The sequence below is a fragment of the Eumetopias jubatus genome, unplaced genomic scaffold (assembly GCF_037043125.1).
Source record: "Eumetopias jubatus isolate StellerSeaLion01/CBP00866 unplaced genomic scaffold, mEumJub1_p1.0 scaffold_7, whole genome shotgun sequence".
NCBI classification, from domain to species: Eukaryota; Metazoa; Chordata; class Mammalia; order Carnivora; family Otariidae; genus Eumetopias; species Eumetopias jubatus.
The window spans coordinates 84,884,084-84,899,065 of NW_028274813.1; the positions used below are offsets into that span (position 1 = coordinate 84,884,084).

The 14,982-nt window shown below is 38.0% G+C and overlaps 1 protein-coding gene across 2 annotated transcripts in view; it reads right to left on the minus strand.

The window, feature by feature from the left end:
* Window positions 1–4,550: 4,550 nt before the first annotated feature.
* Window positions 4,551–14,982, minus strand: part of UBR1 (ubiquitin protein ligase E3 component n-recognin 1) — a 149,584-nt gene continuing 139,152 nt past the window's right edge. For both annotated transcript variants that reach the window (XM_028126716.2, XM_028126715.2), the window contains 4 exons: window positions 13,427–13,504; window positions 7,293–7,463; window positions 5,902–6,003; window positions 4,551–4,844 (listed from right to left, as the gene is read on the minus strand). In XM_028126716.2, the coding sequence (XP_027982517.1) occupies window positions 4,703–4,844; window positions 5,902–6,003; window positions 7,293–7,463; window positions 13,427–13,504 (493 nt within the window). In that variant the 3' untranslated portion in view covers window positions 4,551–4,702. The remainder of the gene's footprint in view (window positions 4,845–5,901; window positions 6,004–7,292; window positions 7,464–13,426; window positions 13,505–14,982) is intronic.

Below are 14,982 nucleotides of genomic sequence, written 5' to 3' on the forward strand. Positions count from 1 at the left end.
ATGTGAGGACTTCCGTTAGTTCTGCTGGTAATTCTCAGTCCTGAGTGTCCATTTTTTCTATTGAATGGGTTTCTTCCCACTCGAGGGTGGTTAGCAATTTCTCACTTCTGCAACTTTTTTTTCTTAAGATTTTATTTATTTACTTATTTGAGAGAGAGAGAGAGAGAGGTAGCGAGAGAGAGTAGGAACAAGGGGGGAGAGGGAGAAGGAGGCTCCCCGATGACCAGGGAGCCTGACATGGGACTCAATCCCAGGCCCCTGGGATCAGGGCCTGAGCTGAAGGCAGACCCTTAACTGACTGAGCCAGCCAGGCGCCGCCAGTTCTGCAACTCTTACTCAGTTTCCCCTTTCACTTTCCACCACTTCCACTGCACAGCCCTCTGCTGCTGTTGGTGCTTTGAATATATCTGCCCATACTTGGGAGTTCATGGAGATTTCCTGCTGCCTTGTTTTGTTAAACTTTGGGTTTTTTCTTTTGTTATCCTGGTTAGTGTATATGGTTTTCAAGAAGAATTTTGAGGAAATTCAGAAGCTGTACTCTTGAGGTGATTATACCACTTAACTCTGGATATCTTTTTACTAATGGTGCTCTTTGTTGTACATAAGTTTTAATTTTAAAAGGGAGGGAGGGAAAGAGAAAGAGAGACAGAGAGCACTCGCTCCCATGGGTGGGGAGGAGCAGAGGGTGAAGGAGAGAGAGTCTTAAAGCAGGCTCCATCCCCAGTGCAGAGCCTGACGCGGGGCTTGATCTCACAACTCTGAGATCCTGACCTGAGCTGAAATCAAGACTAAAGATGTAACAGACTGAGCCACCCAGGTGTCCCAGAAGTTTTAAATTTTAAAGCAAATTGTGAAAATTTGCATGGTTGTATGACTTGTTTTTCCTAGTAGTGCCCAGCTACTCTAATATAAGTATGGAGAAGACTCCATAGTGACCTCTTCCTGCTAATTCCAAGTGCCTTGTATTTTCATAACCAAACACTTTCTTCATTGCCTTCAGTGCTACTACCCTCCCAGAATATTGTAAAATCTTAAAACTAAAGCAATGACTTTTTGTTTTAACTCTAGCTACCCTTTCCTTAAATGAAAGCTTACACAGAAACTCACAATGAAATATCACAACTATCCAAGTTTGGCACTTTTCCCCCTCTCTGATCTACTTTCCTCTCTGAGGCTCTTTGGCACATAGACTAAAATCACTGAGATAAAAAGAAAGCAAGCTCTAAAATTTAAGGGTAATGGTTTAGAAACAGGAGATCATAATGGTTTTGTAAAGGCTCAATCTCAGGAGATTCTGACTCAGGATCAAGGGTGAAATCTGGAAATTTATATTTTGTTAATGCTCTTTAGGTGATTCTAACACTGTCAAGTCTGAGAACCATTAACTAGATTTATGCTGTCCAATATAGTAGCTACTAGCCACACATGATGATTTAAGCTTAATTAAAACTAAATGAAATAAAAAATTCAGGTCCTCAGTTGCACTAGCCACATTTCGAAAAGTTCAACAGCTGCATGGGGACAGTGATTATCATATTGGAGTGCAAATAGAGAACACTGCCATCATTGCAGAGTTCTCCTGGACAGTGTTGCTCTAGACAGTTGTGTCCACAATGGAGTGTACATACCCAAAGAGATGCATAGATTCACTTGGAGGTTTTTAAATAGAAATATTCTATTTTTCAGCTGATTTTTTAAACCCCCATTTTTGGGCAATCATTTATAATGTACTTAATACATTAGTACTGTACTGAATATAAAAAATTCTCTCTATATATGTATAGTGCATGCTTAAAAATTATTTACTGATGGAATGTATGGTCAGAAAGTTTGGAGACCATTACACTGAATACCTGTGTCTTTTATTTTATTTTTAAAGAGATTTTTATTTGTCAGAGAGACAGAGAGAGCACAAACAGGGGGAGCGGCAGGCAGAGGGAGTGGGGGAAGCAGGCTCCCCACTGAGCAGGGAGCCCAATGCAGGGCTCCATCCCAGGACCCCAAGATCATGACCTGAGCCCAAGGCAGATGCTTAACCAACTGAGCCACCCAGGCGCCCCAATACCTATGTGTTTTAAAGAATTTGTCTGGGCTGGCAGAGGTAACATTTAATTAGAGCTCCTTTCTAGGTACAGATTTTTATACTTCAAACCCAAATCCCCAAACATGAGAAGTCCCTTTTTTCTTTGTAAATATACACATATAAGATATTTTATTTCAAAAAGCACAAGAACATTATACAAGTTTTAAATTTACATTTTGCAATAAAAGATATCAATATATGCATTGTTTGTATAACTTCATCATGGATGGAATTTGAATCAGTGGTATAAACATGTTGCAGTCACTAGATATAGATCATCATCACAGTGAACCAAATGCATAGTTGTTATGAAATGACAAATGACCACTAACGGGTGAACTCACAGCCCATACACCAGCGAAATAAATTAATTATACAGATATATGTTTTTCTTCACTCTATCATTAAAATTCCTGTCAGCCCCTCACCAAAAACATTAGAAAAACACAGTTTTGGAGCCATCCTGTTGAACCAGTTCCTCCACATACTACACTAATTAAAATAAAGTGACTTTTTGCTCATTTGTAAGTAAACCCCATAAGCATAATTAAATTGTTTGCAATGATGAAGGGAAACCACTATGATATTTGAATATAATTAGAAATCCCTAGGGCTGGGGGCAGCACTGAGACACATATTCATCTCCAGTGCAGGGGTCTGAGTCAATCTCAAAAGTGGAACTCAGTATGAAATGGGTTCTTTGGCAGTAAAGGTCTGACTGGCCATTACAGGGTAGTCCCTCTGGCAGCTTAAGAGCTTAACCCCAGGGTTTATGAAGTGAATATAAAAAGACTAGAAATAAAAAGTCAGTTTATCTTTGCTAAACCAGGGCCAGTCAGGGCAGAAGTCAGCATCTTCTGTTGCCTTTTCTGGCAGACAATTTCCCAGACAATCCACCCATTATTTCTATCAGAAATAAAGGGAGATGTTCTAATCATTTAATCATACTGGTAAATTGGACAAGCTGAATACTGAATTTTCTGATCCTCATTCATCACTTGTTACAAATTGTTCAGTGGAATTTTATGTTTCCTGATACCTTCTGAACAATAATTATTCAAGTAGATAATCATGATTGTGATTTTGATGCCTGTTCATGCCAATCCTTTACTGCAAAGCCCACCTTTTCTTTACTTTACATAAAAATACCAAAAAATCTAACCCCAAATGTGCATCATCGCTTTGCAAATGTATTTTTATTTGTTTGCCTTTGCTGAGCAAAAAGAAGATAGGAAAACATTCACACACATATAGGATGATAGTCACCAAAGGCAAAATCGGATGGTCTTTGAATGCATCTTTCAAATTCCTAACATTACTCCAGAGACAACAGAAGCTAAAATGGAAGGTTTTCAATTTATTTTCTGTCTGCTGTTTATATCACAAGTTCTCGATATAAAAAGGTAAAGCCAAAAATCAAGAAGTCTATGCACAGATTTGGGAGAGCTCTATTATTTATAAAGAAGATGGCTCAACCACAGCATATTATAACAGGACACATGACCACTGATCACATGGCTTTTTTTGGTTGTCTGTACTAGTCATAAAACCAGAGTTTATGAAAAGGTTGCACACAGGTAACAACTGAAGGATTTATCTTTTACGAAGACATGGAAAGTTACAGAATTGGCTTCAGTCTGATTGTTCTTAATTGACAGCTGCCATGCTCCATTCATTGGGGGAATTTTCTTATCCTCATTCTAGAGATAGCTTATCTCAGAACTGCATCAGGTTTTTAAGAGTCAAATAGGATGGTGCCACGAACAAGAGATAAGTGAACTCATTTTAGAAATTTGCCTTTGGAAAATAGAAAGTATAATTTCAAAACTCAGCAAAGCTATTTGTGGTAAGAGGTGAGGACTACAGTTTCTTTGGCCCATGAGGGATGAAAAATGAATACATTATCCTACCCTATCCTGTTCTTGAGGTCTACAGTGCGAAAAAAGCTTTTCCACACTAGCAGAAATTTGCCTTAGAAATGGCAACTTTGCCCAGAGAAAGATTTGTTTAATTTCTGGCTGAAACAGTAAGTGGCACATTAGGGGTATTTCCTTAAAAGAGAAATAATAAAAAAAATTTACTCTTTTGGAAACTTTCTCAATTGAAGTACACTGCACGGTTTCTGCAATTCCTGTTTAGCTGCAAGGAAGACTACCACAGATTAGTGTTCCACAGTGTTCCAACGTCAGCTAAACTAAACCTGGGTGTGTGTGGGAAATACCAAATACAAAACTGTAGAAGAGTTAACCAACATATAAAAATGTCCACAACTGCTTAATGTGACTTCATTTACCAGGTGAATGAAATGAAATGAAGTGGGACAGATTATGAAGGGAAATGAGTTTTCTGGAGATAGCAGACTCAGACTTGGGGTAAAGAAGCATTTTTTAGTGTTCTGGAACATAAAACAGATTAATCAATGTCCTTTTTCTCCTTTAAGCATATTTTCACTAATTGAAAGCAATACTCCGTTAAGGAATATTTTATTGATGTATGTGAATCTGGACATGGAGCAAAAGACCCTCCAACCCCTCCCCAGCCCTCAGAAAGATCTCCATAATTTTGAATCAGTCTTCATTACTGTCTTCATTTGTGATTGTCCCAAGGCAGAGTTGAAGCTCACAATAATTGCCAGTTGAATCCAAATAACATCTGATTAGTTTCCTGGCTCCTAGCAATCTCTTCTATAATGCAGTGTTGCTGCCACACCAAATGGAGCTTCCGGTACCGCTCACGAGATAAATGAAGGGGGTTGCCCCTCCTTCAGGAAAAAAAACAAACAAAACAAAAAAACCCGACACGTAAGTTCAAATCAAATAACTGCTACATCTTTATTGCCTAAATTAGTTCACACTCTTGGGATGTTCTTAGAGCTGGGAGGAATCACCAGGACAGAGTTTTAAAAGGGATATTCTCCCTTCACCACTAATCACCATGAACTTAATAGATTATTTAACTGATGAAGCAGAAATTTACTCCTTGATTATTCAGAAAATAGGCAAAGTATATCATAGGCATTATGAGACCCCGTTTGAATGTGAGGTTTATAACATGAAGCAGCTCTATTCTTTTTTTGGGTAGTCTGATGGGGCTTTAATGGCTTTTGGCCTCATACAGTTTATTTAGCTTTGATTTCTGGTCTTTGTATAGTAGAGATTAAGTCTGAGGTATAACACTAAGCCCTCAAATTATATTCTGATGCTCAGAAATATTTGCTTATTGTTGTCCTCATGACATAACAAATTTGCTGGTGATTAGCAAATATTTAAACAAAACTATTCCACATCAATCCTAAGGTTGTACAGTTTGTAACACTGTAGATCAGCTAACCCGAAATTATGGAGAACTGTGAGAGTCTCATTCTGGAGGCACTCAAGTGTCTCAGCTGGTTGGGTATTTTCAAGTTGCCTAATTAAGTAAAAAATTCTGCTTCTTCTTTCCTTTCTGGAACAACCCAGATCTTATCCTCAGTCATTAACAAAGCACCATTCAGCTATTTTCTCCCTTAATCCAAAGACTACCTCCATACTTAAGCCTTCTAAGTAATTCTGAAGAAAGGCTGATTAAAAATAACATAACATTCAAACATTTGGATGGCTTGTATCTTTCATTTTAGGGAAGTATTACCCTCACATTCTGGAGAAGCACAAAGTTGTTCAAAATTATGTGCTACATTTAGGATGGTATCATCCTTAATATTTTTAATTTGCACCTATTTAAAAATATCTCTCAATATTTAGCATTAGTTTCTGTGTTTAAAAAACTGTTACCGTCCATGTACAATAATGTGACTAAAATGAAAAACAAACCAATCTTACTTCAGGCCAGGGTCTGTTTCTCCATATTCATCCAAGTAAGGGGCTGGATAGGCACAGCCTCTGGCTTTACCTTCAACCAGGACTACTCTGCATTCTCGGATTCTGAAGGACAAAACAGTAACAGGAAATATTATTAAGTGCATGTATGCAAATGATAGGCACTACATCAAAGTTAATCTAGAGAAAAGACATGGCCAATATCTGTTACGAATTCAGTATAAAGACAATAAACATAGACAAATAGACTAAATTGTATTTTGATAAATAAAAGACAGTGACCACTGCTATTTTTATTGAAGTTATGGGAAAGGATCAATGGATTTAGGGAAATGGGACCATTAATACTGACTGAATATATTGAAGAGAGGAAGGAACCCGTCCTACTTGAGCCAAAGATAACCCTGGAAAATGATGGCCGGGGTTGTTTCTGTTGTTTCCTGACCTACAACCTAGAGTGGGGAGGGAGCTTAACAGAAGGGCAACAACATCTCTTGTTCTGATAACTCTGGGCCAGAAAGAAGGTCAGCTAGGAAGTGTCAAGCCATTTCCGGTTAGAGCCAGCCTCTAACAGTGCAGATTATGAAGAACCACTGCCACTGTGAAGTTACTTGGGACTCTTATCGCCTAGAAATGAAGCTATAAAAGGAATGTTTGTGTGCATGTGTACAGAAGGGTTAAGTACCACCGAGTAACATAAAATAAATAGTTGGAATAGGTAGTGGGTTTATATGCTGTAAATTTCCTAAAAGAAGAAAATAGGTGTTTGGGTGTGGCTTCTATGAATTCATTCCCATTGTTCCAACAGATGCCTACAAGCAATAATTATATATTCCATAGTTAGTGAGATATTTGGGCTTACATTAACAGAAACTACGTTACATGGGGAGAATGGAAAGAAAAAGCACACGTCTCCACTTTGAATCCTATTTCTCTCAGGGAACTTGTACTCTTCTTTCATAAACATATTGTTCCACTCTCAGCCTTTTGCTGAGAGACCAGGGAAAACAATGGTTGCTTGATAGAGGAAATGAAGAAAATGAACATAGTCAAAGGACAACTTTGTATAGATACTTTTTAAATATAAGTGTTAAGACTCCAAGCCCTTTCACGACACCTGAGTGTTATACAACACCAGAGTAATTAATACAAACTCTATCATGCTTAAAATATACCACAAATAATTAAAATGTGAACAGAATCCTTTTTTTAAAAAAACTTATTCTGTAATTCTGTAGTATCTTCTCAAATGCAATTTCATGTGAATAACCAGTCTATACTCTAACTTCTGATAGACCATTTCCTATCAACACAGTATCCTACCATAATAGCCTCCAGATTGGATCCAGATTCCTTAAGTTCATTATTAAGCTTCCAGAACACTCACTACTCACTTTAAGAAAATGCAGACTCCAGCTCCACAGTGAAGTGCATGAAAAATGCAAGCTCCAACCTCTTCCCCATTCACAATTTCTTGGCAGCAAATGTTCTGAGAACACAGTATGGCTCCACAGAAAAGACAGAGGACAGGGTGCTTTCGCTCATCATCTGCAGACCGTGGGCACCTCAAAGGGGAAGAAAACATTCAGTATGGTGGAGAAACAATAAAAAGCATTGATATATCCAGTTAGCAATGAATTGTGTTCATCACTGGCTGCTTTGCAGCAAAGAAAGCTCTTAAAACACAAGAAATTCATTCATTCATTCATTCATTCATTCAGAGAGGGAGAGAGAAAGAGAGAATCCCACGCAGGCTCCATGCCTATCGCAGAGCCCGATGCAGGGCCCCATCTCACAACCCCGAGATCATGACCTGAGCTGAAATCAAGAGTTGGATGCCTAATGAACTGAGCCACCCAGGCAGCCCAAAACACAAGAAAACATTTAATTAGATCATTCCTCTTTAATAAGGACTTAACAAAAAAAATCTCCTGATTAATCCAAGGAAGAAAACGTATTATTAAATATATAGTGTCCTGATAATTCCCATAGTTTGGCAATTAAATATGCCTTGAGATTGAGATACTTTGATAGAATCTAGTCTTCATCTGAGATGACCAATTTATAGTCAACTACCTCCTCTGGATTGGTTTAGTTAAGCTTAAAGTCTTCAATATTAGAGGAATATGAACTTGTTAGGTGTATTTTTTTTTTTAAATCACAAATGTGCAGTAAGGGTTCAGACACATTTCCTGTCCATTTTAAGTATTGAGATCTTTAGGGTTGAAATGAGAGACTGTAGTCTTAGAGTTCATACACCTCTATCTGGGAAACAAAGCAAGTCTTTAGGAAGGATAAAGTGACAGAATTGACTTGCTTGAATTGAACCAACTAGTACACTGAGATGTACCATTTTACACAGTAGTATGCTACAGCCTTGCTCATTCTCTGAAATAAAGCAATAGTGGCTATCTTTTTAAAAAGAAGCTTTCTACACTCCTCTCTCTCCCTTATAATGGACATATAAGGAACATCAAGAATTCCTTTATTTGGGGAGTAATAAATAAATGCAACCACTAAGTTGAGATCCAATGTGGCTTATAATGGGGTCAGAAGAAAGAGCACCAAAAGAATGTCCATCTCCAGTAAGGCATTAACGGTTTATTCTCTGATTCCTTGTTTCTCAGGTAAGATAAGAAAACCACCGTCCACATAGGAGCAGAAGGGCTCTGTGCATAGGTTTTCCACGCCTATCTCCTGGAGATGAGGAGGCTATTTTCACTTCCAGGGGGAAGAACATAATTTTAGCTCTTTTTGGATAAAGCCAAAACCTTTCACTTTTCATGCAGGATGGCTGAGTCCTAGTCACTAATATCCTATAGAGGAAAATAGAGGTGATACCTAAAGTATAGTAACTGGGCAGCTTACCCTCCTACAGTAGAAATGGCTCAGTCTTAATGGAAACTGGTGGTGACAATAAAACTGGAAGAGATCATAAGATTTATTTTCACTTTACTTGAAACCAGTACGTAGTAATATCATCCAAGGGGCTCTTCACTGTGATTAATGACTAACACTCTTCTCAGATCTTCCTAAGAGCCAACAGTGATACTCTTTAATGCTGGGAAGATAACATCTATTCACTGGGATTGCAGTACAGCCCTAAGATTAGGAGAATCATGGAATTCAGAGCTGGATACAATCTCTGAAATCATCTAGCTCATGTTTTTTTTTTTTTTTTAAAGATTTTATTTATTTATTTGACAGAGACATAGCAAGAGAGGGAACACAAGCAGGGGGAGTGGGAGAGGAGAAGCAGGCTTCCCACGAGCAGGGAGCCCGATGCAGGGCTCGATCCCAGGACCCTGGGATCATGACCTGAGCTGAAGGCAGACGCTTAACCACTGAGCCACCCAGGCGCCCCCATCTAGCTCACGTTTTAAGGGCTGCGAGGTAAATGGCTCAGCCATTTCTTTAGGTGGCTGAACTTAACCTGCATGGGACAAACAGCAAGGGAACTAACACCAAGACCAATTCTATCTAGTAACAGAGGCGGGAGTATGAGCTGCCCAAGCCCCTGCTGGGCCCGTTAAACTCCCCTGGCTTCAGGGTTCAAAGCAATGGTTATAACAGAATAGGAGAATTTCCTTAGTCATTCTGTAGGGCAGTGATTCTCAAAATGGGCCACATAAGGGCTCTTCAAACCCTCAAAATGATGATAAACTGCAATCCCTTTCTTTGCCCCTTCAAATGACAGCAAGTTATTTAACATATGACTAAGGATTACAATAGTCACTTTGTACGCCAAGGCAGTTCCTTAGAATTACTAACTGGTACACTTAAAACAAAATTTAAGAGTTATTTATGTTTTCTGAGAGCTCTAATTAAGTTTATTAAGAAGTTTGGCTGCTGTACAAAGCTTACTTAATATTACAAAACTCCTAACTGAGCTTTGGAATTCCTGCAATTTGGGGAAGAGATGCTGTATTACCAGTATATCATCAATGAAGTTTTGAATAGGTTTTGATTTTCAGACTGCTGAGATTCTTGCCTTTTATTTTTTTATTTATTTTTAAAAATTTTATTTATTTGACAGAGAGAGACACAGCGAGAGAGGGAACACAAGCAGGGGAAGTGGGAGAGGGAGAAGCAGGCTTCCCGCGGAGCAGGGAGCCTGATGCGGGGCTCAATCCCAGGACCCGGGGATCATGACCTGAGCCGAAGGCAGACGCTTAACGACTGAGCCACCCAGGCGCCCCAGATTCTTGCCTTTTAATTACAAGTTACTGCTAATTTCTGTCATCATTATTAGTCTGATTTTCTATGGGTGGTGGTGTGATGCCACCTCAGTGTCAAGGATACATAAGTGCATCAATAGTAATTTTAGCCTATTATTTTTAAGACGATGCATTTTGATTCAAATATGAAATATTCACACACCAATGGCTAAGGTGGGTATGAATATAATTTCTCCATTCAGGGACATTATATTGGTGGTGTACAGCTCATGAATTTATGTTATTTGAATAACTTACATCATATTATAGCAAGGTAAGTGTAAACTGTTAACTTTATAGGACATTACTTTATCATATAGAATCATGTGTTTAAGCTCATGCTGTTTTCTTACAAAAGCAACTAATAGGTAATTCATACATGATATTAGTAATGACTATAATGTAACTTGTTTATTGTACTTATTAGTCTTCATCATCCAGATTTTTTTTTTATTTGAAAGTAATCAGTGAAAGGGAAGAGGAAGATGAAAGAAAGTCTGAGAAACACTGCTTTAGTGTGGTGTTTAATTTGATTGAGGTAGGGGGGAACACGGTATCAGAAAAGGCTAAGGAGGTGTACTACTCTAATATCCAGGCTTAAACTTGAGCCACAATGCTATTACCTGTTTTACTGTCATTAAGATTTTGCTTGGGAAAAAAGGGTTCTTCAGTGTTATTTCAGTGAGGATATGGTGACCTCACTGTAATGTACATAAAACAGTGCTAAAGACACATGTATAAAAGATATTTCTAAGTGAACTACTTGTTTATGAAGTTGAGAACAGTGTTATTTCAGTGGATGGATGTACTGACCACAATTCTACACGTAAAACACTGTTTAAAGATACATGAATAAATGATGATTCTTAGAATGCTAAAAGAAAAAAAAAAGGCTCCTGTAGCTTTAAAAAAAAGTTGAGGGGGAGATATCCTATAAGATGGTAGAGTTATGAGCTCCAGGAATTGTTTCCTTTACCAATACAACTGCTGATCTGGCAAGAACTGTCTGAAGCAACTATTTTGGAATTTGGAATCTAGGTGAACACTTGCAGCATCCACAGCAGTGCTTAACGAAGAGGCTGGTAAATTTCCATGAATTTTGGCTTTCTGTGTAGTGGCTACCAGCTCCTATCCCCCAGCCCTATAGCAGGTAGCTATGGGGGTGGTGGCTTCCTGGTGCCAGGATGGGTAATAGAGACGTTGTCCTCAAAAATCATGGTTGTGTGTTTAGTTCTGCCTGGCAGCTCACTGAAGGGCTGATGCAGAGACTGGCCATTGTTTCAACCCCTATGGGCTGAAGTGACTTTCTTGGCAGTGATGGTAGAGGGAATTTAAAGAGACAGAATATTCTTTATATTTTTTTCTTCTCTTCACTTTTCTTACTGGATCCAGAAATTTAAGGAAATCTCTGTCAGTTCACTGGCTGACTGCAGAGATAATGGAACAGAGACTTTGGTGAACACACAATAAGAAATACAGTCTTTGCAAAAAATAGTTTGGAAAAGTCACTGAAGAGACACCTGCAGCCTTTATGAAGCAACGGTAGCAATTCTTGGGGAGGGGGTAGAATCTGATTTACAGAGCTACTACAATAATCAAAATGTCCAATTCTAAACAAAACTAACAAAGCTTACAAAGAAGCAGAAAAGTATGGCCTATTCACAAAGCAACACTGAAAAAGTTGGAAGGCTGACACGTTATAATTTCAAAACTTACTACAAAGCTATGGTAATTTAGAAGTGTGGTATTAGCATAAGGATAGACATATAGACCAATAGAATAGACTTTAGAAAGAAACCCAAACATCTATGACCAACTGATTTTCAATGTGGGTGCTGAGATTATCCAATGAGGGAACAAAGTCTTTTAAAAAATGGTGCTGGGATAACTGTAAACCAAATGAAAGAAAGAATGAAGTTGGACCTCCCGTCGTCTCATTCCAAAAATTACTCAAAATAAATCCACAGTGTAGGGGTGCCTGGGTGGCTCCGTCGGTTAAGCCTCTGCCTTCGCTTCAGGGTCCTGGAATCGAGCCCGCATCAGGCTCCCTGCTCAGCGGGGAGCCTGCTTCTTTCTCCCTCTCCCGCTACCCCTGCTTGTGCTCTCTCTTTCTAATAAATAAATAAAATCTTAAAAAACAAATCCACAGTCTAAATATAGAGCTAAAACTACAAAACTATTGAAAGAAAACAAAGGGGTAAATCTTCATGACCTCAGATTTGGCAATGAAGTCTTAGTTTTGACACTAAAAGCACAAGAAACAAACAAAAAAATAGATAAAATGAACTTTTATGTAGTGAAAACATTATGAAGAATATGAAAATACAACCTATAGAATGGGAGAAAATATTTGCCAAATAAAAATCTGATAAGGGCTGAATATCCAGAATATACTGAAAGAGAACAGAAGAGGCCACCCCAAAATATGCCACTTTGGCATACTGAATATTTTGAATTAAAGTTACTTAAGAAACAGCAGGTGCAAAAAGGACACTCTGACCCTCTTTCCTCCCCTTCAATATAAAGAACTCTTACAACTCAACAACAAAACAGACAGTCCAATTACAAGATGGACAAAGGACTTGAACAGACATTTCTCCAAAGAACATATACAAATGTCCAAGAAGCACATGAAAAGATGTTTAAATGCTCATCAATAGATAAATGGATAAACAAACTCTGGTATATACATACAATGGAATATTATTATTGTTATTTTTAAGATTTTATTTTTAAGTAATCTCTACACCTAATATGGGGCTCAAACTCATAACCCGAGGATCAAGAGCCGCATGATCCACCGACTAAGCCAGCCAAGCATCCCTGCAGTGGAATACTACTTAGCCAACAAAGGGATGAATACACGCTACAACTTTGGATGACCTCAAAAGCTATACTAAGTGAAAGAAGCCAGACACAAAAGGTCATAAGTTATATGACTCCTTTTATAGGATATATCCAGAGTAGGCAGATCCACAGAGACAGGGAGCAGATTATTGGTTACCAGGGGATCAGGAAAGAGGGAAATGGGGAGCGATTACTTAGTGGATACAAGGTGTTTCTCTGGCATGGTGAAAAAGTTTTGAAACCAGAGAAGGTGGTGGTTGCACAACACTGTGAATACACTAAATAGCACTGAATTGTACACTTTATCACCATTGTTTGTTTTATGGTTCTCACCTCAATGATAAGAAAGAAACTGACAATCACTGTTGTAAAGGATGCTCAGTGGTCACTTTAAAAAAGTCTACTAGTGGTGGTGCATACCAATTTCAAGCTTAAAAAATTTTTAGAAATATATTTCTTCTTACCTGAAATGAGAAGCTTGATTTAGGAGACAGCTATAGTCATCAGGAAGCTCTATCAAACTATTTCTTTTTCTAGGGTATCTAGAAATGTAATTTAAAAGACAATTTTACTTCTGAGTAAATAAGCCCATGTCAAAAATTGACCAAGTAAAGAGTATTTTAAAAATAACAAAAGGATACATACTTGAAACCCACAGTAATTCCTCCTGTTGACTACACTAAATCCAAGTTTCTCAGCCTAGAATTTCAAATCTTTCATCATCTGGTTTCCTTTCCAACTCAACTCCCACTATTTCCTAAGACTAAATTGTTCTAGCTAGATTTCCATGATGGCTAGGAAGGTAATATAAAGAACACAGGCTTTGAAATCAGACAGACCTCGCTACAAATCCTAAATTCTCTGGTATCTGACAAGTCACTGAACCTTAGCTTGTATTTCCTGGTCTGTAAATAGAGGATGGATATATTATACTTTCTCAGCCATAAGGCATACCATCAATTTAATAACACATTTTTGAGATGGTGGGGAGAGAGAAATATAAAGACTCATGCTGATTTAAGAAATGTTAAATATAAATAATAGTATGGAGGAAACTCACAGCTGTTGAAGACTCAATAAGATATTGAAGTGGAACATAATACACTTAGTACTTGAAAACATATTTGCAAATATTATTATTCATTCTTACCACACAATACAGATACAATAAAAGCCTTGCATGCATGCCCTGGGAACGCATTCTCAATCATGTGGAAATTCTGTCCTCAAACTCCAATTAACTTAAATTCTTTTTTTAAATTATTATTATTATTTTTTTATTTGAGAGCGAGCGAAAGCAAGAGAGATCACAGAGGCAGAGGGAGAAGCAGACTTGCTGCTGAGCAGGGAGAGACTGATGCGGGGCTTGATCCCAGGACCCCAAGATCATGACCCAAGCCAAATGCAGATGCTTAACAGACTGAGCCACTCAGGCGCCCCCCAATCAACCTAAATTCTATAATTCCTTCTAAGTTCAGCTAAAAATTATCTCCTCTAAGACTAACTTTGCATCAATAAGAATCTTTTACGCTTTAAATTTATATAGCATTAACAGTATATCCCATATACTATTTTATGTCTTTACTTTATGTACATAATTAGGTTGTAAATTACCCATGACCAAAAAGCTGTATGTGTTAGGTCTTTTAACTCCCCAAAGTATTTTAGCACCATGCTGAGGAAATAGTAGTTCTCTAAAAGGCACACAATGAACTGAAATAAAGGAAAAACTGTGTGAGATGAACAGTTTTAAAATAAGTACTCATCTTTTAAACCTTTCTCTCTTTCTTTTCTTGGTGATGTGAATACTACTGTATCTAAGTTATCAAAGCCGGATCTATAATCTCTAAATCACTAAAGTTGGGTTAAGGAGTAGGTAGCATATGTACATTTACAGTAAAGGGGAAGGAAGTTCAAGGGGTAAGAAAGATGAAAAGAGAAGGTGGCAAATGCACATTGTGTCACAATGTTTGCTTTAGCGAAAAATGGTACTGATGTTAGCATTTAAGGTTGAGGGGTC